Below are 25,652 nucleotides of genomic sequence, written 5' to 3' on the forward strand. Positions count from 1 at the left end.
CTAGTGTGCTGCTTATTGGACACTGGCAGCTTGGAACTGAAGGGGCCCAGATAGAGTACGGGAGGTAATGGGAGCACTTGCCTTGCATGCTGCCAACCTGGTACTATTTCTGGCCCAGCATATAGTCCTATGAGCACTGCTAGGAGTGACCTATATCCCCCACCCCCTCACCCCAAATAAAATTGGAGCAAACAAGCATGTCCCTCAAGACAGTGGTTAAACGAAGAGGTCAAGCTTCCACTGTGTTTTGCAAGCCTTTAGTCACCGGTTTCTGCCTCCATGCCAGACTGTCTCCACTGGGGCCCCCTCGGAGGAGTGGGGGGGCTGGTTGAGTCTCCCTCCCCACGCCAAGCAGAACCTCGGCAGCCATAAACCTCCAGAACCCAGTCACAGTCGTGCCCAAGGTCACTCTCCACACACTTGGACGAGCCTCACCAGGCATGCAGGACCCGTGACTGAGATCTCCAAGCTTGCTCATATCAGGACTGGGCCTCCTCCACCCAGGTGTGTAGTGGGATTGCTTGGAGCACATAGACTAGAGACTAGAGACCAGCATGGGACAATGAACTTTGTATGACCTGCACTGGGGGCTTTGGGAGAGTCCTGTGCAGAGGGCCTCTTGAAAGAGGGGCCTTGAAGGTAAAACCTACCAGCAAGATAAGCAGGACACATCCTGCACCTACATACTCCTCGTGCTCTAAGTAATCCCACTACACAGGTGTCCGTGTGTGTGTGTGTGTGTGTGTGTGTGTGTGTGTGCTGTTTTCCAGTAGCTTGGCAGCCACCCCCACAAACCCCACCATGTAATCTCATCAATGGCCAAGATCCAGAGACTATACGACAGAGCTCCCGGAAGAGAGAAATGTAGAATCTTGCATGGCAGAGCCTGGGAAGCTACCCGCAGCCTATTTAGTATGCAAAAAAAAAAAAAACAGTAACAATAATGGGCCTCATTCCCCTGACCCTGAACTCGACAGGGACAAATGAGATATTTACTGGTGCCCACTCGAGCAAATCGATGAGCAATGAGAGGACAGTGATGCAGTGAAAATATATTGGTGGTTGAACATCCACCCGCCCTTCCAAAACCCACCCCCCGCCCCTGGACTCATCTGCTCTAGTCGTTTCTGGAATCCTTCCTTTGCCCAAGAAGTCTTATAATTTGCTTTGAGGGGTCACCCTGGGCAGCGGTCAGGGGTTACTCCTTGCTCTGCACTCAGGATTCCCTCTTGACAGTGCCCAGGGGCCTCTATGGGATACCAGGGGTGGAACCCGCCCCCCCCCCAACCCCGCGTTTAAGGCAAGCGCCCTCCCGCTGCACCATCACTCCGGTCCCACCCCGGATGCTTCATCCCGCTCCGAAGGCGGGTCAGAAGTGCTGAACCCGTATCCCCTCGGCGACCATAGTCTACGTTTGGGAGGCGCTGCTCCGTGGGACGCGGTGGTTTGGGGACGGGCGCAGGGCACGAGGCGGAGGGGGGGGGAATGGAAAGCGGGATCCGAACCTTCCTCCTCCGGGGGGAGCCGGTGCTCGGCATCCCGGGGCCACGCCCGGGTCTCAGGCGGAGGGGCGTCTGGGCTCCAAGGGGGCCCCCTCGTCCTGGCCGCGGGCCGGGTCCCCGGGCGGGGGCGCGCCGCGGCCGCAGGGCAGCCAGCGGAGGAGGCGCGCGGGCCGGGGCGCGCCGGTGGCGGCGGCGGCGGCGGCCGCGGTGGCGACGTGGGAGGCCGGGCCGCTGGCCGAGGAGGAGGCGCGGCGCCGGCGGCCGCTCCCGAGACCCCCCAGCTCGCTGTCGTCCACCAGCACCGTCTCCAGCACGCTGCGCAGCGAGCGCCGCAGCTTGTGCAGCACGTCGGGGCAGGTGAAGACGTAGAGCAGCGGGTTGAGCACGCTGTTGAGGAAGGCCAGGCTGGTGACGAAGGGCAGCCCGCGGCCCACGATCGGCCGCAGCGCCGCGTGGGCGTGCGCGCGCGCCTCCAGCAGGCTGAAGACGTGGTAGGGGCCCCAGCAGAGCGCGAAGGCCGTCACCACGGCGGCCACCAGGCGCACGAAGCGGCCCGAGCGCCGCCGGGGCCCGCGGTGGCGCAGCCGCAGGCTCACGGCCACGTGGCTGGAGGCGATGACGGCCAGCGGCAGCACGAAGGCCAGCAGGCACTTGCTGACGGCCAGGGCCAGCTGGCGCGCGTGGCACACCGCGTCGCGGTCCGGCCCCGGGTGCAGCTGCAGCACGTTGTAGTAGCACATGATGCGGCCGTCGCGGCGCGGGATGGTGTCGCGGAACACGAAGTAGGGCGCCGTGTTGAGCGCGGCCAGCGCCCAGAGCACCAGGCACAGGCGGTGCGCCGCGGGCACCGTGCGGCGGTTCTGCGCCCACACGGGCCGCAGCACCTGCAGGCAGCGGTCCAGGCTGATGGCGCTGAGCAGGAAGCCGCTGGCGAACATGTTGAGGAAGAAGACGGACGAGTGCAGCTTGCAGAAGGTGGTGCCCAGCTTCCACGAGTGCCCCACGGCCAGGAAGTAGGTGAAGAAGGGCAGGGAGGCGGTGGCCAGCAGGTCGGACAGCGCCAGGTGCAGCACCCACGTGGTGACCACGGTCTGGCGCATGCGGCAGCCCACCACGAAGAGGATGAGGCCATTCTCCGTCAGCCCCACCAGCCCCACCAGCCCGTGCAGCAGCACCGCGGCGTAGTCCATGTAGCGGAGGCTGGCGTTCCGGTGGCTCTGCGTCTGGCTCATCTCCTCCAGAAGCGGGCACAGCGGCTTCTGCGTGAGGTTGGTCGCCATGCTGGGCCCTGCAACGCAAGGGCAATGCTCTTGGCTCTTGGCAGCGCAGGGCACACCCTCCCCCACTACCAGGCTGTCCCCCCCCCTCCCCCGGAGACCCGGGCCCCCTGCGTGTTGCAGCTGAAGCCCCCAGGATCAGGGAGGGGGGCGGCATGATCTTTGCAGCCCTGGGCGAACCACATCCGCCCCCGACCCTATTTCTCTTTGGCATGGGGAATGCTGCCACGGGGCATTCAGACAGACACGCCGGTGGGCGAGCTGTCCAGCAGAGTCCATGCATCCTGAGGAAGCTGGTCGCTATAGCAGGGGCACTGAGTAGAGAGAGCACGAGGCCCAGCAATGCAGGCTCGCTCCACCCAGGCACAGTAGCCCCGGGCCAGAAGCCTGACTCTCTCTCTCTCTCTCTCTCTCTCTCTCTCTCTCTCTCTCTCTCTCTCTCTCTCTCTCTCTCTCTCTCTCTCTTTCTCTCTCTATCCTCTTTCTCTCTCTGTCTCTGTCTCTCCTCTTTTTGTCTCTCTGTCTCTGTCTCTTTGTCTCTGTCTCTCTTATTCTCCTCTTTCTCTCTCTGTGTCTCTCTGTCTCTTTCTCTCCTCTTTCTCTCTGTCTCTCTCTGTCTCTTCTCTTTTTGTCTCTCTGTCTCTGTCTCTTTGTCTCTGTCTCTCTTACTCTCTTCTTTCTCTCTCTGTCTCTCTGTCTCTCTGTCTCTCCTCTTTCTCTCTCTGTCTCTCTATCTCTCTCTGTCTTCTTTCTCTCTGTGTCTCTCTCTGTCTTCTTTCTCTTTGTCTCTATCTCTCTCTCCTCTTTCTCTCTTTGTCTCTGTCTGTCTCTCTGTCTTCTTTCTCTCTTTGTCTCTCTGTCTCTGTCTCTCCTCTTTCTCTCTCTGTCTCTGTCTCTCTTTGTCTCTCTCTGTCTCTCTGTCTCTCCTCTTTCTCTCTCTTTGTTTCTCTCTGTCTCTCCTCTTTCTCTGTCTCTCTGTCTCTCTGTCTCTCCTCTCTGTCTCTCTGTCTCTCCTTTCTCTCTGTCTCTCTGCCTTTCTGTCTCTCTCTGTGTCTCTCCTCTTTCTCTGTCTCTCTGTCTCTCTGTCTCTCCTCTCTGTCTCTCTGTCTCTCCTTTCTCTCTGTCTCTCTGCCTTTCTGTCTCTCTCTCTCTGTCTCTCCTCTTTCTCTCTCTGTCTCTCTGTCTGTCTCTCCTCTTTCTCTGTCTCTCCTTTCTCTCTGTCTCTCTGTCTTTCTCTCTTTCTCTCTCTCTGCCTCTCCTCTTTCTCTCTCTGTCACTCTGTCTCTTTCTCTCTCTCTCACACACACACACACACATACACACACACTCTCACACACATACAGGGCAGGGGTTCCTGTGTCATTTTTAAATTTTCATTGTTTTGGCTTGGGGGCCACACCACAGAGCTTACTCCTGGCTCTGCATTCAGGGATCATGCTTGGCGGGGCTCAAGGGGCCAAACAGAGTGCCCGGACGGAACCCAGGTCAGCCCACGCAAGGCGAGCGCCCTGCCCTCTGTCCTGTCACTCCGGCCCCGGCTCTGTGTCTTTAAGGGAGGCTGCCCCGTGCTCACCCAGAGCACCCCCAGATCTTGTTCCTCTGCAGACTCTCCACATGGCCTCTGGGGCCCGCAGCGGCGGCTGGTGGGGGCGTGTTGACCGCAAAGAGTGGAACCTGCCCCTCCTCTGACCATGGGGAGGAAGCGAGATAAGCGCAGGGGAGAGTCGGGCAGGAGGAACTGCCGGGTCGGGGTATGAGCGCCCGAGACAGGGGCCAGCAGAACACCCCCCCCCGACTCTTGCTCTGTCCACAGAAGCTGCGGCCACCCCGCCTGGCCCGTGCAGGAGTGACAGCCGGTGCCCTCCTGTCCTCACCCACTCGGGCACTCACTGAGCTCCGGCTCAGCACGGGAGAGGCCAGCCAGGCACCTAAGTCCCCGGCTAAGATGTGCCCGCCTGTCCCCTCACCAAGAACCCACCACCTTTTTTGTTGATGATGATGATTTGGGGGGGGGGGCAGGGGGGAGCTACCCCAGGCGATGCTCAGGGCTTAACTCCCAGCTCTGCACTCAGGGATCACGCCTGGCGGGCTTGGGGATGCTGTGTGGAGCTGGGGGTCAAATCCAGATTAGCCTCTCGTCAGGCAAGCGCCCTCCCTGCTGTAGTATTGCTCCGGTCCCGTAGAACCCAGGGCCTTCTAAGGGTCGTGATCAGGGGGTGAGGCCGGGGAGGGTGGCCGCCTGCAGCAGGGGACAGGAAGGGCCAGGTCCTAGTGGATGGGGACTGCCCTGGACAGCAGGGAGGCATGCTACCGGTGCTCTCCTTCCCCCAGGGCTGGGACAAGCCAGGTCCCAGGTTAAGGTACTGAGGCTCAGGTATGGGAATCACTGCCCAGAGCACCCCGCCCGCAGACCACGCAGTCAGGTGCAGTGCCAGCTGGCACAGAGACAGAGGAAGAGGTGGAGGAGTCTTCTGTGTGGACCTTACCTCCCCAGGGACAGGAGGAGAGGATGCACCCCCTTCTCCAGAGACCACCGCTGAGCGAGGCCCCCAAGCCAGTCAAACAAACATGTGCCTGGCCAGCGAGCAGCCCCAGGAAGGCACAGTTCCCTACACTTTGCGATTTGCCAAGCACTCTCACTGGCTGCGACCCCATTTTTCAGAAGAGAAAACTGAGGCTTAGAGAGGCAGCTTGCCCGCACTGCTCAGCTGTGGTGGCCACACGGGGACTAAGAGCCCAGCAGCAGATAGTTGCTCATCCAAACTCCAGCCTGGTACATCTCGGGAACACTGAGCTGCCCACAGGGGCCCACCCAGCCTCGTCCTTCTGGCTTCGTGGAACCCAGCCCCTCTCCTAAGACTCCCCACCCACCAGCTGGGCAGTCTGGGATGGAGGCTGGGCCAGGGCACTGCTATTTGCAGGGGCACCAGCTTTCACAAAGACCCAGGTTCGAATCCCAGCCTCTCTGGTTGGGTCTCCTGGGGCCAGTGACTCCCCTTCTCCCCGCCCTGCACCGGCACTCATGAGCTGGAGAAGCTTGAGGGGCTTCATCCTGCGGTGGTCTCACAGCTAGTTAGTTCATCCTTCCCCCACCCGAGCAACCTGCCCCTCCAGCTGGGGGGAGCCCCAAGCCTCTGCTTCCCTCCCCCGCCCCCCACCAGTGGTCCCACTTGCCTTCTCCAGCGGGTCACGGGGGGGCCACCACGCAGGCTGCCGGCCCAGCTGCCGAGACTCGACTGCGCCTTCCCTGGGCGGCGAGGGAGCCGGGACGCTGGTGAGCGCCAGCTGGAGCAGCCGCAGGACAGCGGGGCTGAGGAGGAAATAGCCTGCAGTCCGCCCTGGGTGCTGAGCACGCTGAGAGGGGTGGGGTCAAGGGAGGCGGGGACAGCGGACGAGTGTCACCCTGGCTTGGTGGAGCATCCCCGTCACCCCGGGCACCGGGTCCTCAGCACGCTGCAGCCCAGCCCTCACCGCGACCCTTTATGAAGGAGGTTTGGCAGAAGCCTCAGGCCAGTGTATGTGCAGATATGGGGGCAGGGTTTGGGGGGGTGCAGGAACCCATGCACAGAGGGGAGGGGGAAACCGGTATAGAGACCCCTGAGCAAGAGGACAAATCATGAGGACTGGAGAAATAATATAGCGAGTATGGTGCTCCCTGGCACACAGTGGATCCGAGTTTGGTTCCCAGAACCCTCTAGGGTCCCCTGAGCCCCACGGGAGTGATCCCTGAGTACAGAGCCAGGAGGGAGCCCCAGGCGCTGTGGCAAGTGGCCCAAAAACAAAACAACAGAGGGACGATCTGTCCACAAGCTGACACCACCCCCTTGGACCCATTGGTGCTGCATCTCATGCAGCCAACTTGAACTTCAGTTAAAGAGAGGGAATGAGAGCTGAAGACGGGGTAGGGAGGACTGTGTGAAACATTATTGTCTCACTGTATAGCTGTCATCCCCGTTGTTCATCGATTTGCTTGAGCAGGCACCAGTAACATCTCCATTGTGAGACTTGTTGTTACTGTTTTTGGCATATCGAATATGCCACAGGGAACTTGCCAGGCTCTGCCGTGCGGGCGGGATATTCTTGGTAGCTTGCTGGGCTCTCCGAGAGGGGCAGAGGAATTGAACCCGGGTCGGCCACGTGCAAGGCAAACGCCCTACCCGCTGTGCTATCACTCCAGTCAGCGATTTTATTCCAAAGCTCATTTTCTTTTGTAGTATGCAGTGAACACTCCATGGGAGAGCCGAGGGTTACAAATTGAGCAAGTTATTTGTTATTTGTTATTCTGTCTTGCAGCTGCGTATGCAGACAGTTCCATAAGCTCTTTCAGGAATGAGAACGTGGCTCCTGCCCAGCCAAGGCAGATCAGATGCAGCCTTTCCTTCAGCCCGCTTAGCAGGGTCAGCTGCCAGGACCTGGCACTCCCACATGCCCAGTTTTTCTCCTGCTCATTCCCTTCTCGGGGAGAGCAAGCAGGGGCGACCAAGGCCAGTCCCCAATATCTCCCCCTTTTCTGTTTTATCCAAGTTCAATACGCTGCCCGGTGCGCACCTGCAAAGTATGCATGTTATACCGTAATTGTCTGATTCTATCCGTCGCTCTCTTAAGTAAGCAAGGTACAAGAATGCCCTCCGCCCAGATAAGATCCAGAGCTGCCTCGCGCAAAATGGACCCCTCCTAAAGACTATGATCCGAGAGGTCTTCTAACCCATTCTGGCACCCAGAGCGGCTTCTTACAGACATGCATCTAGACTGTGAACTGAGCTAAAATATCAGAGAGCTCATAGAGTCTCCATTCTCAGCAATGAAAAGAAATTATTAAATGATGCCTTTTCAGCAGTCCTGATGGTTGGGGTAAAATTCCAAACAATAATAGTGAGTTCTCTATTGAAATGTCGAATGTATTCAAAGTATAGAGAGAATAAAGTGAAGATCATTAGCTACTTAGGTGGGAGGTGGGTAGGAGGGGGGTATATTGGGGTTCTTGGTGGTGGAACGTGTGCGCACTGGTGAAGGGAGGGGGGTTCAATCATATGACTGAGTCTTAAACTTGAACGCTTTGTATTTTTTCACGGTGATTCAGTAAAATAAAAACTTTAAAAAAAAAAGCAAGGCACAAGAATGAGAACAATACAAAGAAAAGTAATAGCACTTCCCAAGACTATTGAAGAATGCATTAGTCAGTTTGGTGAATTAAATTTTGTAAGAGCCTGCTTTAACTCGCTTACCAGATACTCAATGGCAGAGAGTTTTATATATCAACAATTTCCTAATGCAATTGTAGTAAGTCAAGGCTAGTATTTACATGATGCCAAATACCTAAGACATGTTTCTTAATTTTTTTTCCCAAGGGTACTGAGTGTTATTATATTCTTTGAGGGTGACACAAATTCATTGAAAACTCTTATGACGTTTGTGGCTTGTTTTAACTTCCAGTGCAAGCACTTCATCTCCTATATCTGTACAGTATCCCCTAACATATTCAATCTTTCCTCGATCTTTCTGTCCATGGTTTCTTGTATACCAAAAACTCTACTAACATTTCTGCGAAGAGAGTCAACAACATGGGCAGTTTGTACTTCTTTGGCCAAACTTCTCCGGCAGTGGCAGCTGAGACAATAACTGTAATTAAAGCAAGTGTACTTGCAATTACAAGCCAACAAATCTCTTTTCCCTACTTAATGCTTTGGTAATGTCCCGGATTTGGTAATGTCCCATAATTGCACTCTGCTCTCATTCACCCAACCCTCAGATACATTAGTGGGGGTAAACAGGAAAGCTGGCTGACGGACAAACAAAACTTGATTCTCATAATACAATTAGTCAAAGTACAATTTTGACAGGAAATACTCCATCCATGATCTGCTCTACTGATATTTACCATCACTGTATCGCTGTCATCTTGTTCATCGATTTGCTCGAGCGGGTGCCAGTAATGTCTCCATTCGTCCTAGCCCTGAGATTTTAGCAGCCTCTCTTTACCCATCCTTCCCAGCAGTGCCGCATTGGAGGCTCTTTCAGGTTCAGAGGAACGAGACCCATCATTGTTACTGTTTAACAGTATTTACTGTTGGTAAATACTGTTGGTGTATTTACTGTTCGAATATACCACAGGGAGCTTGCCAGGCTCTGCCTTGCAGGCAGGATACTGATATTTACCTTATAGCACTGTATATCACTCTCCTCCCATTGTTCATCGATTTGCTCAAGCGGGCACCAGTAATGTCTCCATTGTGAGACTTGTTCTTACTGTTTTTGGCTTATTGAATACTCCACAGGGAGCTTGCCAGGCTCTGCTATGCAGGTAGAATACTCTCAGTAACTTGCCATGGGGATATTTAATATGCCACAGATAGCTTACCGGGCTCTGCCATGCGGGCGGGATACTCTCAGTAGCCTGCCGGTCTCTCCGAGAGGGATGGAGGAATCGAACCTGGGTCAGCCGCGTGCAAGTCAAACGCCCTACCCGCTGTTCTATCGCTCCAGTCCCAGTCCGATATTTACCTTACCCGTCATTATTTCCCAAGGAAAAGGGACACAGACCTTTAAAGATCCCCCCAAAGCGACGGTGAATCCCATTTACAGACCCCTGAACATCTACATCACCGTCCCCCTGCAGTTCAGAGTTCTCTTCATTGTCAGGCCGCACGTAGTTGTCCTTAGTCATGGCCAAGGCCAATTTCCAAATGTCCAGTTGTAGTCCCTCATTAAGGACTCCCCAAGGGGACTCAGTCATCCAAAAATGGGCACACTTATACCCTGTGCTCTGTTGGTGCCAGGAAATCTATGCAGTGTTCTCGGAGGTGTACAGGGTGGCATTCTGGCCTCGGCAACGTGGCCAGGTGGGCATCCACCTCTCCTGGGTAGGAAGTTCACTCTGGGGAAGCAAGGGTCTCGGCCAGAGCTGCTGGCTGTCATTCTGGATGGAAGAGTCCTGGACCATCACACCAGTCACAAGAATATGCATGGTTCTGGGGCTGGAGCAATAGCACAGCGGGTAGGGCATTTGCCTTGCACGCGGCCGAACTGAGTTCGATTCCCAGCATCCCATATGGTCCCCTGAGCACCGCCAGGGGCGATTCCTGAGTGCAAAGCCAGGAGTGACCCTTGTGCACCGCCAGGTGTGACCCAAAAAGCAAAAAAAAAAAAAAAAAAAAAAAAAGAATATGCATGGTACTGAAGGAAATCCTAGTTCCCAGCCAGGTCCCTTGTCATGGTCTGTGGGGTACACCAAAGTTCTCAGAGGCAGGCATCCTAAAACAGCATTTTGTGACCTGTTGTTATGCAAACACATAGGGGTTAAATAACTCATGTCAGAAAGATTTATGGATCCCTTTTCCCAAGATAAATGAGAGCACTGCTTTCCGCCCCGATGTGACCCCGAGCAGCCGCATATTAATTGCTCCCCATTCCTGAATGCCCATGATCCCAGAGGCCAACTAACTACTTTCAGCACCCAGTGACTTCTTGCAGAAATGCCTCTAGACTGTGAACTGAGCTACGGCCCCATGCCGCCCCAGGAGAGGAAAGGTTTTTCTCTCTCGGCCTTTCCATTCCCTGGCAACATGGTGACCTCCATCTTATAAGGCCCACTAAAGAGAGGTACAAGCTGGCAATGATGTGACTTCTGGCAGAAATTTCTCTGGATTTAATTACTAAAATACCAGAAATCCAAAACCTTGTTGGCAATTCATTCTCAGCAATGGAAAACAAATTATCAAATGATGCCTTTTCAGCAGGTCTGATTGTTGGGGTTAAATTCCAAATACTAGTGAGTTTTCTGTTGAAATATTGAATGTAATCAAAGTAAAGAGAAAATAAAGTGAAGGTCATCAGCCACACAGGTGGGGGGGATGGGGGGTATAATGGGGTTCTTGGTGGTGGAACATGTGCACTGGTGAAGGGATGGGTGTTTGATCATTGTATGACTGAGACTTAGGCCTAAAAGCTTTGTAACTTTTCACATGGTGATTCAATAAATTTTTTTTTAAAAAAAGGATTTAGTGTTAAAAAAAATAAATGAGAGGCTGAATAACCTCCTACAATTTTAGTAGCATTAGTATAAATCGGAACCTCGTCCCCACCCCAGGAAGCCGCTTGAAGAGCAGGAGGATTTGGAACAAAGGTCCAGTACAATAGTACAATTCTCCATTGGCTTGAACAATCCCCAGAGCCAAGGAAGCTAGGAAGAGGTGTAGGGCTGGCTCCTGCCTTATGAAGCAGCTCTGTGTCCCCCTTCTCCAGGGTGGCCACGGGCACTGCTGCAGGCAGCTGACTCGGCTTCAGGGCGGTCGCTGGGCTCAGGGTCATCCTGTTCATGCTCCTTGTCAGTGTTCTCAAAGGCCATTTCTTCTTTCTTCTCCACCGGCCTGACAAATATCTCCGGTATCTATCTCGCCTCATGTTGGGATCTGGAAAATACGCAAATGTGCCCCCTGCCCCAGGTTAGCAAGGAATCGGGACTATGCCATTGATTGGTCATAGGGTCCTTCCAAAGGACTTCAGGCATCTGGCACTGTCCAGGAACGTGTTTCCAAAAATGTGTCTAGTGATGACAGGCCACCTTGATCCAAATTAAGAATATTTAAGGTTAGGAGGGCATGAGTTAACAGGTTATGTGGCTTGAGTCTATACTTCACCACCATCTCCCCCCATTTTGTTTTTAATTTTTGCAACATATTGGCTATCTATCTATCTATCTATCTATCTATCTATCTATCTATCTGTATGTATGTATGTATATATATATATATATATATTCGACCTTTGGTTAAAAAAATTGGGGGGGGCTTTTTGGGTCACACCCAGAGATGCACAGGGGTTACTCCTGGCTCTGCACTCAGGAGTTACTCCTGGAGGTGCTCAGGGGGCCATATGGGATGCTGGGAAACGAACCCGGGTTGGCCACGTGCAAGGCAAATGCCCTACCTACTGTACTATTGCTTCAGCCCCTCTGACTAATATTTTTAATAACAGCTGAAACTACAAGAAGTTCTGCAATCTGAGCAGCTCCCAAGGTAGAGGGGAAAACTGTAGTTTCTTCACTCACAGTATAGGCAGCAAAGCCATTTAAGGAACCATCAGTAAAAACAGAGCGTCGTTTAAAGGAACATTTACAATAATTTTAGGAAAAATATATGGAGTCCTCAAAGAAAACTGTAGCAATTTATCAGCGGATAATGATTATCAATTTCTCCAGAAAAGTACAAAAAAGTTAAAGCCCATGACTCCAATGTTTGGAACAGCCAATTGACCTGCTAAATAGCTCTATAAATTTTACTTACCGAAAGTCTCAGAGATCAAATAAATACTGGCAGGATCAGGCACACAGGCAGGGTGCTCAGGGGACCATATGGGATGCTGGGAATCGAACCCGGGTCGGCCTTGTGCAAGGCAAACACCCTACCTGCCATGCTATCGCTCCAGCCCCTGAACCTGTTTTTAGATACCACAATTTTTTCAATTCTCATTTTTTACAATCCAATGCAGATGCAAACAAATATACATATATTGACATAGCACATAAGAAAAACTTGGAACCAATTTTTATGAAAACATGAGAAAGCTTTGTTTTAATGACTTCTGTACCTCTGTTGTTTGTGAAAAAAAAAACGACCTAATTTTTTTATTAAGATTCACAGTGGCTTGTAAGATAAAGCCTTGCATTCTCTGAGCTCTTTTTTATTTACTTTAGTTTCAGGCTCTAATTAGGCAGCTCTTTTCTAGATAATACAGATCCTGAAGCTCAAAAGGATGTCTACTGTTAACAGCCATTAATGTTTTCCCAATAAGAAATTTTAAATTGGAAATTTCAATTTCTCTGTAGGCTCAACATTCTGCTGAGACATCTTTGTTTAAACTTGGTCTAAAAAGTTCCAAAAACACCTGGACCTTTTAAATTGCTGGGTTGCACATAACTCTGACCTCTTATGATGACGCTTGCCCAGGTTTAAGGATTTTTACTTCTAATTTTAACCTGACTCTAGCATTTGAGTACTCAACACAGACAGACATACAATGAACATCACATGTACATGTGCACACATATATATCTGATCAATTGATCTGACCCTTCAAAAATGGCAGGGGAAAAACTGATGGACTGAGAAAGGAAGAGGCTGATTAGGTCCTTGCTCTTTGTTTCCCAGCCTGACCAGTCTGTTTCCTGATTATTAAAAATGGGTCAAGAAAGCGCTTTTGATAATATAGCACCGTAGCACTGTCATCCCGCTGTTCATCAATTTGCTTGAGCAGGCAGCAGTAACATCTTCATGTGAGACTTGTTACTGTTTTTGGCATATCCAATATGCCACAGGTACCTTGCCAGGTTCTGCCATGCAGGTGCAGGTAGAATACTCTCAGTAGCTTGCCAGGGTCTCTGAGAGGGACAGAGGAATCGAACCCGGGTCGACCACGTGCAAGACACATGCCCTACCCGCTGTGCTATCACCCTAGTCCTTTGATAATATAAGGCTGGCAAAATAAATTTAGAGGGGACCCATCCTTATGCGTTTTGGGTTTCTTATAGTCCTTCTTTGGCTTAATTTTAAAAGTTCTTAATTAAATCATAAAATTTTCACACTAGACCCTTTAACAATTTCATATTACAAACACGCTATCACACACACACACACACACACGGACACACTCATAAAGTCATTTGTACGCACCAAACTTTTAAATAGCATAAGAAAACACCCAAACTAATTTTATTTTCACACTATTTCACAAAGCTCTCCTGTTTGCGTACAACATCTCACAATCTCAGGTCTAGCTAGGCTTGGATGTAAAAATTGTTTTTCCCTTACTGTAACTGACTATGTTTCCATTTATGTAACTGACTTTGATTCTGTTTCTGTTGACTAAGCTAATTTGCATAGTCTGCCTTATGTGGCTGAATATCATTGGTTAGGACATTAAGCTAGTTAATAAAAGTGGCTGAACAGGCTGCTCTGGGTCACAATGCCAGAGATAGTTTGTGATCCTCCGTAAATTATTTCTTTCTCGTGCCTATCTCAATGCCTCAGAACGCCTAGCCAAACCTTCAGCGAAACACTCTCGTTTTTAACTAGTCAGGGGCTCTAAGTGCCCAACTAACTATGGATTTAATTCCCTTATGGGAGGTGAAAGAGAGCACTCATCTGAGAGCCTCTGTTCCCTTAATCCATCACTCAACAAATCCTCCTTTTGCTTCTCATCCTCTGGATCTCTGGCCCTGACCTAGCTGTCTCTGCAGCTCGGTCTGATAACTTGTTTCCTTCATGACAGCGGCCATGGCAATGCCCTGGACTCTTGATGGTGTCACCTCAGCGCATAACCTAATGTAATCTAGTAGGCCTGCCTCCTCCTCCTATAACGAGGGATGGCTGCCCAGGCAAGCCTGATTTGCACTTCCAAAAGCCAATTGTTTACTTATTAATTCTCCAGCTGCGGGATCTGGAATCATTCTACCTACTTCTTTAAGCAGCCTATCAACAGATGTAGCAAATGGTCCATCAGGCCCCTGCCTAACACTTGGAAGTAGCAAAGCCCTCCCAGCCTTTCCTGCCGCTCCCTTAGTTTGAGCATAAACAGCTGCTGTAAAACCTAATTGATTCTGGGAGTCCGGATAAATTCCTTCCCCTTTCAGCATCTCTTCAGTAACCAGTATCTGCTGCGCCCGATTTAATCTCGCCGTTTCTCAGTATAAACCATAAAAATCAGCTTTCCATAACAGATCATTTCCCCCAAAAAAGACAGCTCGAGCTGATTGTTTCCAACCATTAGGGCACAAGTTGTCTTCTGTTAAATTTTCCATGACAATTAAGGTAGAAGGAGTGGTCGGACCATATCGAGAGCATGCCAACTTTAACTCTTTCATTTCCTTGGAAGGAAGAAGCTCATGTATCCGACCACCTTGCTGATTAAGATGGATGGGAAACATAGAGAAACCAGTCACGTGCTCACCCTGTTCTCCTGACAATGCGGTGGCCTTTTAATAAGGGGAGAAAGGTTGGCATGCTTGTCAGCAATTAAAGGCTGAGTAGTTTTTTCTTTATAATTTTTTATAGGTTGAATAGTTGAATAGGTTGAATAGTTGAATAGTTGAATAGGTTGAATAGGTTGAACCTGTAGGCCAAATTTTTTCTTTTTAAAAAATTTATTTATTTATTTATTTATTTTTAATTAGTGAATCACCGTGAGGGTACAATTACAGGTTTATACATTTTCGTGCTTGTGTTTCCCTCATACAATGTTCAAGAGCCCATCCCTCCACCAGTGCCCATTCTCCACCACCAATGAACCCAGTATCCCTCCCACCCCCCAATCCCATCCCCCCCCACCCCACCCCACCTCTGTGGCAGGGCATTCCCTTTAGTTCTCTCTCTCCTTTTGGGTGTTGTGGTTTGCAATAGGAGTATTGAGTGGCCATCGTATTCAATCTCTAGTCGACTTTCAGCATGCATCTCCCTTCCCGAGCGGGTTCTCCAACCACATTTCACTTGGCGTTTCCTTCTCTATCTGAGCTGCCTTTTCCCCCAGCATGTGAGGCCAGCTTCCAAGCCATGGAGCCAACCTCCTGGAACTTCTTTCTACTATTCTTAGGCATTAGTCTCCTACTCTGTTATTTTATATTCCACAGATGAGCGCAATCTTTCTATGTCTGTCTCTCTCTTTCTGACTCATTTCACTTAGCATGATACTCTCCATGCTGATCCACTTATGCAAAGGTCATGACTTCATCTTTTCTAACAGCTGCAAAATATTCCATTGTCTAGTAGGCCAAGTTTTTTCAATTGTTCCCATAACTGGAGACTAGTATCCCAGAGTCGGCACTGGGAGATCTCCTGGGAGCCTGTAGCTCATACAACTGCTCTCCTTCCTCCTCCCGCTGTTCTATCGCTGTTCTCCGGAATGGCAGCAAAGCTAAAATGATCTATTATAAAATCCCCAAAGCGCAAAAGCATCTACCGGCTTATCAGCTGGGTCACAATTATTATAATATTGCTGAAGCTCATGCCCTACCTGACTCCACGTTGTCTCATTCAAGACACCTTCCTCAGGAAACCAAGGACAAGCGTTTCTTACATGCTCAAGGAAAGCTTCTATTTGCTTCTCTTGAATGTTGAAGCCTTTTGCTCTAAACATCATCTGCAAAGTCTGTGCAAACAGCTTTTGGGTGACCAGAAGCTCGCCCCAGTTTTACTCCCTATTACCAATTTACACCATACCCCAAGACTCTCTCAATTACTCCGCGAATTACTTACGACGCGTCTCTTGTTGGGACTCTTCATCGGCTCCCTCGTGCTCCGGTCCCTGTGTTCGGGTGCCACTGGCTGTGTCCCACGCAGACAAATCAAACTTCAACCGGAGGAAGGCAATAAGAGCTGAAGACGGGGCAGGGAGGACTGTATGAGACATACAGCGACTTCATTCCAACGCTCAGTGGCTTTTGTAGTATGCAGTGGACACCCCGTGGGAAAGCCGAGGGTTACAAGCTGAGCGAGCTATGTTTTCTGTTATTCTGTCTTGCAGCTGCGTATGCGGACAGTTCCTTGAACTCTCGGGAATGAGAATGTGGCTCCCGTCCTGGCCAAGGCGGATCAGGTGCAGCCTTCCCTACGGCCCCCCCCTCTACAGGGTCAGCCGCCGGGGCATGGCGCTCCCAAACGCCCAGTTTTTGCCCTGCTCATTCCCTTCCCAGGGAAAACAAGCAGGGGCGACCAAGGCCAGTCCCCAACATGTGGGGAGAGCACACACAGGTGGCCACCACTGCAGCCTGGCATTGGGGGGGGGCACATCTCTTTCCCTGGCCAGGCCCTGGGTTGGCTGCTGGTGGCAGAACGTAGGTATCTGGATCCCAGGGGAGCAGGAAGCTGCCCCCATTAGTAAGTGATCTGCAGGAGGTACCCGGGGAATCTACCGATGGACCCTCAAGACCTGGTACCAGAGGCCAGCCTCTTGCCTTGCATGTGGCTGTGTCCACGGAGACCCTGGTTCAAATCCCAAATCTTCAGTGCCACGTGTGGTTCCAGGAGCACTGTCAGGGATGATTCCTGAGCACAGAGCCAGAGCTAGCCCCAGGTGTGGCCCCAGAACAAAAATAAAATAACTATTAATAGGCCTGGCCCTTGGATGAGGTCAGCTGTCAGCTCTGCCTGAGTCCAGCCGTGCCTGAAGCCAGCCGTGCCATGCTCAGAGACTCTTCCTCACCCACCTCCTGCCATGCACCGCAGCGGGGAGGCACCCTGTGGTCCCACCACGACTGGCACTACCAGCGTTTCTCCCTTGGCATTTTTTTTCCACTTCTGGGTCACACCCAGCAATGCTCAGGGGTTACTCCTGGAGGTGTTTGGGGAGATCACATGGGATGCCAGGGACCAAACTCAGGTCCAGCACATGCAAGGCACGCAACTTAGCCACCGTACTGTCACTCTAGTCCCACCACTGGCATTCACTGCCCCCTTTCTGCTGAAGTACGAACGTGAGAGACCAGCGCTGTGCACATCCTAGCTTCTGGGGGAGGTGGCAGGGAAGGGGGCAGAAGTTTAGCATTGTATGATGCCTGGAGATGCTCAGGGATCATGCCTGGCAATGGATCATATGTGGTGCTCAGCAGCCCCGTCCAAGAGCAAGGATAATCAATAATTATATTATGGACATGGAGAGTGTCATGCTGAGTGAGATGAGTCAGAAAGAGAGGGGCAAATGTAGAATGACTACATTCATTTGTGGGATATATATTTAAAAAATAGTATCACTGTTGTCCCATTGTTCATCTATTTGCTCTGGCGGGTGCCAGTAATGTCTCCATTCATCCCTGTTATGTTCAGGGTCAGGGGAATGAGGCCCATTATTGTCACTGTTTTGGGCATATTGAATACACCACGGGTAGCTTGCCAGGCTCTACCGTGCGAGATCCTGCATTTCTCTCTTCCGGGAGCTTTGTTTTATAGACTATAAAACAAAGATTATTTTTAAAATAGTATGGAACTAATATCCAAGTTCAGGGGAAATGGGCCAGGATGGCTGGTCAATGTTTTGAAGCTTGCCACAAGTGTGTATGTGTGTGTGTGTGGTGGGGGGGGGGGTAAGGGCAGTTAGGATAGAGAAGAGATCAATATGACAATAATAGTTGGAAATGATCACTCTGGACAGAGCTGAGTATTGAAAGCAGGTAAAGGGATATATATGAAGTATCTGTGTTGGAAATCATAATACCCAAAAGAAGATAAAAGGAGGAGGAGGGAGATGGAGGAGGAGGAGGAGGAGGAGGAGGAGGAGGAGGAGGAGGAGGAGGAGGAGGAGGGAGACAGAGGACAACGAGGAGGAAGACAGAGGACGAGGATGAGGGAGACGGAGGAGGAGGAGGAGGAGGAGGAGGAGAAGGAGAAGGAGAAGGAGAAGGAGAAGGAGAAGGAGAAGGAGAAGGAGAAGAAGGAGGAGAAGGAGGATGAGAAGGAGAAGAAGGAGGATGAGAAGGAGAAGGAGGAGAAGGAGAAGGAGAAGGAGAAAGAGAAGGAAAAGAAGAAGAAGGAGAAGGAGAAGGAGGAGGAGGAGGAGGAGAAGGAGGAGGTGGAGAAGGAGGAAGAGGAGAAGGAAGAGAAGGAGGAGAAGGAGGAGAAGAAGAGATAGAGGTGGGAGCGGGTGGAGGGAAATGGGACATTGGTGGTAGGAAATGTGCACTGCTGAAGGGATAGGTGTTGGAACATTATATGACTGTGTTCTAACAATGAAACTGAATCATGAACAATTTTGTATTGGGTTTAATTGAATCTCACTGTGATTCAATTAAAAATAGATATTTTTTAAAAAATAAAATACCTTTTGTAACTGTACCCCACAGTGATTCATTAATAAAAATTTTAATGAAAAAATAAAAATAAAATAAAATCCAACAACATCTAACTAAAAATTATTAATTTTTTGTGTGTTTGAGGATCACACCTGGGGCTAAGCCTGGCTCTGTGCTCAGCAGTCACTCCTGGCAATGCTTAGCAAACCACACGTGGCACTGGGATTCGAACCAGGGTCTCTGTGCTACCACATATGGTCCAGGTAGACGGCAAGTGCCTTAGCCCCTGTACATCCTACCTTCTTTATTCACCTGACACACAACACATAGGACAAAAAGGAGTTGTGGGAACTGGAGCGATAATACAGTGGGGAAGGCACTTGCCTTACATGCCGCCAACCCTCGATCAATGCCTGGCATCCGCTATGGTCCTCGGAACATGGCCAGAGTGATTCCTGAGTTCAGAGCCCGGAGTGACCCCCTAAGCATTGCCAGGTATGGCCCAAACCAAAATTAAAAAGGAGTTACAGGTGAAAACTGTTGACAAGTTTCCCCCATCACACCCTCGATGCCTTTGTCTCCATAGGATCCCACTTGGATCCATTGGATCCCTTTCCCATTCCCTTCCAGGAGCCCCTAATTTGGTCTTAGACTCTGACCGAGTCTCTTGGTTTTCTCCCTTTTGTTCGAGAATCCTCGTGTAGACGCAGGTCCCCTGCCAGCCCTGCTGCATGCTGAGACTGTTGTGTGCTTTCTAATTTCCAGAATGTTCCCAGCCAAGAGGCCCCGAGCATCCCTCACTGCACCCCAGGTGGCGGGTGGCAGGTCTGAGGGATCAACTCAGAGCTCTGGGAGAATTTCCTTCCCTCTACCCACCCCTTTCCTTCCACATCTGGGGACAAGCGCCCACATGGGACCTAGAAAAGAGAGGGGCATCTCTGCTTCCCTTGTGGAAATTGCCTAGACCCCACCCAGACCCCCTCTGAGCCAGGAAGGCCGTAGAAAGCTAAGTGGAGCCCCCTGGGAGCCCCTTCCCCAGCCCAGCCCTGGCTATGAGGTGTGGGCAGCGAGGCAGGGATGTTCAGAGAAGCTTCTGGAATGGGGGTGCACCTCAAGAGGCGGTAGTCAGCCATGGAATGTAGGGCCTGGCCCCCCTACATGCCCTGAGGACCACAACAATAGCTCCTGCATTAAAAAAAAAAAGTGGGTGGCAAAAGGAGAGAGAGTAAAGGGAATGTGCCTGCCACAGAGGCAGGGGGGATGGGGTGGGGGGATGGGATGGAGTGGGGGTGGCTGGAAGGATACTGGGAACATTGGTGCTAGAGAATGGGCACTGGTGGAGGGATGGGTACTCGATCATTGTATGACTGAAACGGAATCACGAAAGTATTATGTTTAGTTATGTAAATCTGTAACTATCTCACAGTGATTCATTTAAAAAATGTAATAATAAAATTTTTTTATTTATTTATTTATTGCTTTTTGGGTCACACCTGGCGATGCTCAGGGGTGACTCCTAGCTCTGCACTCAGGAATCACTCCTGGCGGTGCTGGGGGGGACCATATGGGATGCTGGGAATCGAACCCGGGTCAGCCACGTGCAAGGCAAATGCCCTCCCCGCTGTGCTATTGCTCCAGCCCCAGTAATAAAATTTAAAAAAATAAAAAATTTTTAAAAGTGGGTGTTTCTTCTGCAAAGCCCCCTCCCCATCGCTCAGGGGAGCTTGTGCAAACTGCTCTGTGGGCGGAGAACAGACCAGCCCGCCCCTCCTGAAGGCACGACTTAGCACTTGGGAGGGACCCGGCCGCCACCCACACCCCTCCACCTGGGATGCTTGTGCGTGAACATCCCCTATGCCCTGCCATGTCAGCTCCCTCTCAGCCCTCCCCGGCTCCCTTAGCGGAGTGCTCCGGACGCCACGCCCCTCCCTCCCCTGCCATGACTCTTCCCCAGGGCACCCAGAAAAAGTTAGCAAAACAAACAGAAAAAGCTGTTCCCAGGAATTTCCAAAGAAGAAGGCTGTGATGTGTGTGTTAGCGGGGGACTCGACCTCCTGCACCTACTGTGAGACCCCAAAGTCACCGCCTCCACGTGTGGGGTGCAGGGCAGAAAGGGGTGGGCTTGTGCGTACAGGAAATGCCCAAGTTGGTGCCTGGCATGGAGGGGTGGGGACAAAGGTGGGTGGTGGGATCCCAGGAGGCCTCGCTGGCAGGGAGCAATGGAAAGGGGTGCAGCCGAGTGGGGGGCACTGCAGGGGGACACTCAGATGGTCCCATGTGCCTTTTTGGAGCTGAGACCAGATGGTATCTGTCACCTCTGACCTGGATCTAAAATGGTATCAGTCAACAGGTCCCAACCCTGAGAGTGACTCAGAACTTTCTGGAAGTTTGGCTCAACCCACATTGTCAGGTTTTTAGTTTAGTGTTTTATTAAATTTTTGCTTATGAAAATAGTTTCTATAGAAGATCCTCAGAAAAAGGCAGCCCGCATCAGATCCCGGATAATACTCTTGGGCTTGTATTCTGTTATTGGTTTGTTTGTTTTTTTTCCCCCCTGTATATTTTTCCTTTTTAAATCAACTGGAACAATGCTTAAAATACATTTCTCAGGAACTGTCTCCCTATCAGATTTCACTCAAGGGTACACATCTAGTCTGATCCTGGGTCAGTCAGCCAGGGGCTGCCAGGAGATCGAGAACAGCTGGCAGGGGCCTTGGCATCTCTGTCAGATTCCCAGGAGAGTTCCCGGGTGCCGGTGTGGGCATCTCAGAGAGGGCAGAGCCACGGGAGCAGGGCACGTGGGTACCTGGGTCTGGGGGTCCCAGCCAGGAGCGAGGTGCAGCATCACTAAAAACCTGAGGCTACACTCCGAGCCCAGGCAGCCTTGCGGGCATCATCCCTGCTGCTCTGGCCGCCAGCAGGGAGCTGATGCCAAGGTGGGCAAGGCGCGTGCTGTGTTCCAGGTGCCGGAGTGGCCAGGCCTGGGGAGGGGGATAAAGTACCCGTGAGGGGCCCCCAGGGAGTCTGAGCCGAGAGGTGGAGGGGACCAGACGCCCACCGGGCCTGGCTTCTCTGGAAAGAGAAGGAGGACAGGTAATCAGTCCCAGATCTGCCCGCGCCTGACCCATCAGACCCGCCGAAAAAAGGTGCCCGCCCCTGGGCACTGGTCCCACGGTCCTGCAACTTTTGCGATGGCTTGGAACGTGGGGTCACGGTGGGTCCCATCTTTGCATTCACACCCGCTACTGCCACGATTGCGGAGGCGGCCACGATCACAATGGAAGTAACTGGCTTAGGCTGCAGGAGGAACCTAGCTGGGCAGAGGATGCTGGCACCAGCACCAAGGACCAGTCTGCAGCGCGCCTCATCCTGCGAGCCGCTGATTGGTGGGTCGCCTCGGTTGGGGGCGGGACTTCCGGTGGGCGGGGTCTCCGCATCCTCGTGTGAGTCAATGAAGAGAACCGACTCATCCAGACTCCCCAGCACCTGTTGTTAGTATGTTCCACAGGGGCTGGGAAGACCGAACAGCGGGGAGGGCACTTGCCTCGCACACGGCAGTCCCAGGTTCAATCCCCGGCATCCCATATGGTCCCCTGCAGCCCACCAGGAGTGATCCCAGGGCACCACCAGATGTAACCAAAAGGGAAACAAGTTCCACTGGTTGCTAGAACCATCTCTACAACCAACAGCCCACCACGACCGCCACCACCACCACACCCCTCACCCTGGAGGGAAGGCCACAGCTGGGGGCTTTTGCGGCTACAAAGAGCGTGTCAGCCTGCTGACAGCTTTCAACTCTGCTTTGGCCCTTTGGGCTATTGTGGAGTGATTCCTGGCCTCGCCGTTCCCCTGGGACTCAGTTCTGACAGTGGGAAGAAGCTCACAGCTGCTACCCATCCAAATCCTCTTAGGATCACAAATCAGCGGGCTCCGAACCCCATCCCGGGGGAGTAGCTGAGAATTCCGCAGACATGACAGTCGAAACCAGGCGTCACTAGGGACCAAGCACCAGCTCCAGCCCTTCTCAGAGGTCAGGAGGGGCCGGCACTGAGTGGTCACGTCAGAATGTGACCCTGGGGACCCAAAACAGTAGTGCAGGAAGTAGGGCACTTGCCTTGCACACAATCAACCTGGGTTCAATCCCCAGCATCCCATATGGTCCTCCAAGCCCCACCAGGCATGATCCCTGAGCACCACTGGCTGTGACCACCCCCCTATACACACATACACACACACACACACACACACACACACACACACAAGAATGGGACTGTATGCATCTGGGTGAGACCTGTGAGGAGGTGTTATCTCCAAGGATGGGGACAAACTGCAACAAAGCAGAGATCAGAAGAAGCCTGAGATGTGCAGACTGTTTGATCTAGATACTTCCATGCATCCAGGGGGAATGTGGTCCCCTGCGCACTGACTGAGCACACACACACACAGCCAGATCAGACTCCTCTGCCCACCTGTCTCAGAAATGCCAAAGGTGTGAAAGCCACAGACAAAGGGCCGGGAGCTCCAGACCTTGGTTCGGGGCCTGCTGCTGGGAAAGCTCTCTCCCTTGTACAGAGTCCAAAGAGGTGGACCAAGGTCAGCCTAGTGACCAGCGTCCTGGTGGGACCTGCCTGGTATGGGGCGCTGTGCTGGGGGGCTTACCACAGTGCTTCAGGCAGAGGGAGAACCAATCCTATTTGCAGACAGATGAAACGTGTGTGTGTGTGTGTGTGTGTGTGTGTGTGTGTGTGTGTGTGTGTGTGTGTATACAGGCCGAGCCCCAGCAAGTGTGAAAAGTTGACAGCTGAGGGGTCTCGGAGAGAGTAGATGAAACTTCTTTTTAGTCCATTGAAAGTGATGCCAAAATTGGGTCAGAGCGACAATACGTTACATGCAGCCAACCCAGGTCCAATCCCTGGCATCCTAGATAGTCCCCCAAGCACCGCCAGGAGTAACCCCTGAGCACGGCTATGCAAGGCCCCCAAACAAAAAACTAAATAAGATGGTGCCAAAACAGAAGTTGAGAAACTCCCACTGTCCCTCAGAAAACAAGCGCCCTGCTTGGGGCCCGTTTCCTCTCACACACACCCTCCCTGTCGCCTTGAAGCCCGCTGTTGGGGGACGGCCCCGGGTCAGTTCCTCTGCTCAGTGTGACCCTCCCAGCACCCCACCCCTGCGCCCTCCTAGAAGCAGGGCCCCCACGCCCAGCTTGGGGCCTCTTCCCCTTCCTCACACCAAGAGACGCCCCCTGATGGGGGCTGGAGCAATAGCACAGCGGGTAGGGCATTTGCCTTGCACGAGGCCGACCTGGGTTCAAATCCCAGCATCCCATAGGGTCCCCCGAGCACCGCCAGGAGTAATTCCCGAGTGCATGAGCCAGGAGTAACTCCTGTGCATCGCCAGGTGTGACCCAAAAAGCAAAAAAAAAAAAAAATAAAGAGAGACACCCCCTGAGCCTTCCAGAGGTCTCTCCTTGGTTGTTCCTGTCCCTCAGGATGGCCTCCTGCAGGTACGCCTGATCACCTACCCCCCCAGCCACCCAGTGGAACCTGGGTCCCGGAGAACTGGGCACGAGTGGCTCCATTTTGTTCTCTGCGGCTGTGCTCCTGACAACTTCCTGGGCACCCCTGCCAAGGCACTGCTGGCTGCTGCCAGGCCCTGGGTGTCTGCTGTGCAGGGCCCAGGCCTGGGCGGAGGGGAGACGGCTAACAGGCCTTCCAGAATGATCCCTGCCACGGAGAGGCCAGGGGCAGATGCTCCTTAATGAAGTTATCTCCAGGCGTTTCGAGCAACAGACCACCAGCCCCCGCCCCCAGTGACCTATTAACTCTCTGGCGCCAGCTGGGCAGCCTCCAAGACCGGACCCCCTGCTTCCCAAAGCCCACTCCTGAATTTTTGTCCTGACACATTTTCCCATATCCACATCAAGCTGCCATCACCTGAGGGTAGAAGGTTCTAGGCCATCCGTCTACCCCACTTCCCAGGTGGCTGGCCCCTGAATAAACCTGTTTTTCTGGCAGCAGACCTTGTGTCCGGTGTCTCAACTGTGCCCCGAGCTGACCTTGGGTTCGGGACAGATCGCAGCTTGGCAGCCCTGGAGGCTGGATTGAAGCCTGCCCCAGGGAGCCCCTGCCACGCGCCCCTCCAGCCGCTCTGAGTCACAGCAAACAGTGCTCACTGCACGGACCAGCGCCAGAGGCTGCAGGAAATGAGGGTGTCGCCCCTCCATCGGGAGCCGTGGGCTGCTGCTGATACAGCAAAACGTGGGGGACCCTGAGCAGCGCATGCGCGCGCACACACACATGCATGTGCAATTGTGCGTCTGTGACCATCAGAGCCGGGGCCCAGGACCCCCCAGCAGCGGGGCAGGTGCTAACACTATGCCCGAGCTTCATGCCCGGCCCTTCTTTTTTTTTTCCCCATGGACTTTTTTTTTTTTTTGCTTTTTTTTTGGGTCATACCTGGCAATGCACAGAGGTTACTCCTGGCTCTGCACTCAGGAATCACCCCTGGCGGTGCTCAGGGGACCATGTGGGATGCTGGGAATCGAACCCGGGTCGGCCGCGTGCAAGGCAAATGCCCTACCCGCTGTGCTATTGCTCCAGCCCCTCCATGGACTTTCTTAGACTTGTTCTGTCTGGGCTGAAAAGCAGCAAGTCCGACTCAGGAGTAGGCGCTGGCCTCACCGAGGCGCTGGGTTTGATCCCTCGCCCTACCAAAAAGCAAGAGGGGGGGGGACAGAATTCCCAGCTAAGGGACTGAGGCTGGAACCGGGAAGAGGGCTCTGGGACCTGGGCTCAGGCTTTGTCTGGCCCCTGGAACCCTGCCGGGAGGGGCTCCCGCCGCTCTGCCAACTAAATAAACGGAACCGGGTTAAAAAAGAAAAGAAAAGAAAAGAAAAAAGCTAAGACCACAAGACAGAAAAAGGGGAAAGGATGAAAAGGAAGAGAGGGAGCAGGAGACCAGCCGAGTTGCCATGGGCCCTCCCTGTCAAATTAACTCGTGGTTGCAAAAAGAGAGAAAGAGGGAATGTGCCTGTCACAGAGACGGGGTTGGAAGGGGGAGGGACACTGGGAAATTGGGGGTGGAGAATGGGCACTGGTG

The 25,652-nt window shown here is 52.5% G+C and overlaps 1 protein-coding gene across 1 annotated transcript; it reads right to left on the reverse strand.

The window, feature by feature from the left end:
- Positions 1-216: 216 nt before the first annotated feature.
- Positions 217-2,782, reverse strand: PTGDR2 (prostaglandin D2 receptor 2). Its single transcript, XM_055143812.1, has 2 exons — positions 1,691-2,782; positions 217-240 (listed from the first exon to the last, which is right to left on the reverse strand). Exons 1-2 carry the CDS (start codon positions 2,780-2,782, stop codon positions 217-219), a joined length of 1,116 nt encoding a protein of 371 aa, XP_054999787.1.
- Positions 2,783-25,652: the final 22,870 nt, after the last annotated feature.

This window comes from Sorex araneus, chromosome 6, assembly GCF_027595985.1.
Source record: "Sorex araneus isolate mSorAra2 chromosome 6, mSorAra2.pri, whole genome shotgun sequence".
NCBI classification, from domain to species: Eukaryota; Metazoa; Chordata; class Mammalia; order Eulipotyphla; family Soricidae; genus Sorex; species Sorex araneus.

Coding starts and splice junctions, on each gene's coding strand:
- PTGDR2 (XM_055143812.1), bottom strand. CDS start 2,782: ATGGCGACCAACCTCACGCAGAAGCCGCTGTGCCCGCTTCTGGAGGAG. Junction 241..1,690: donor CCGCGGCCGCCGCCGCCGCC/GCCACCGGCGCG, acceptor TGCAAAACACAG/TGGAAGCTTGACCTCTTCGT.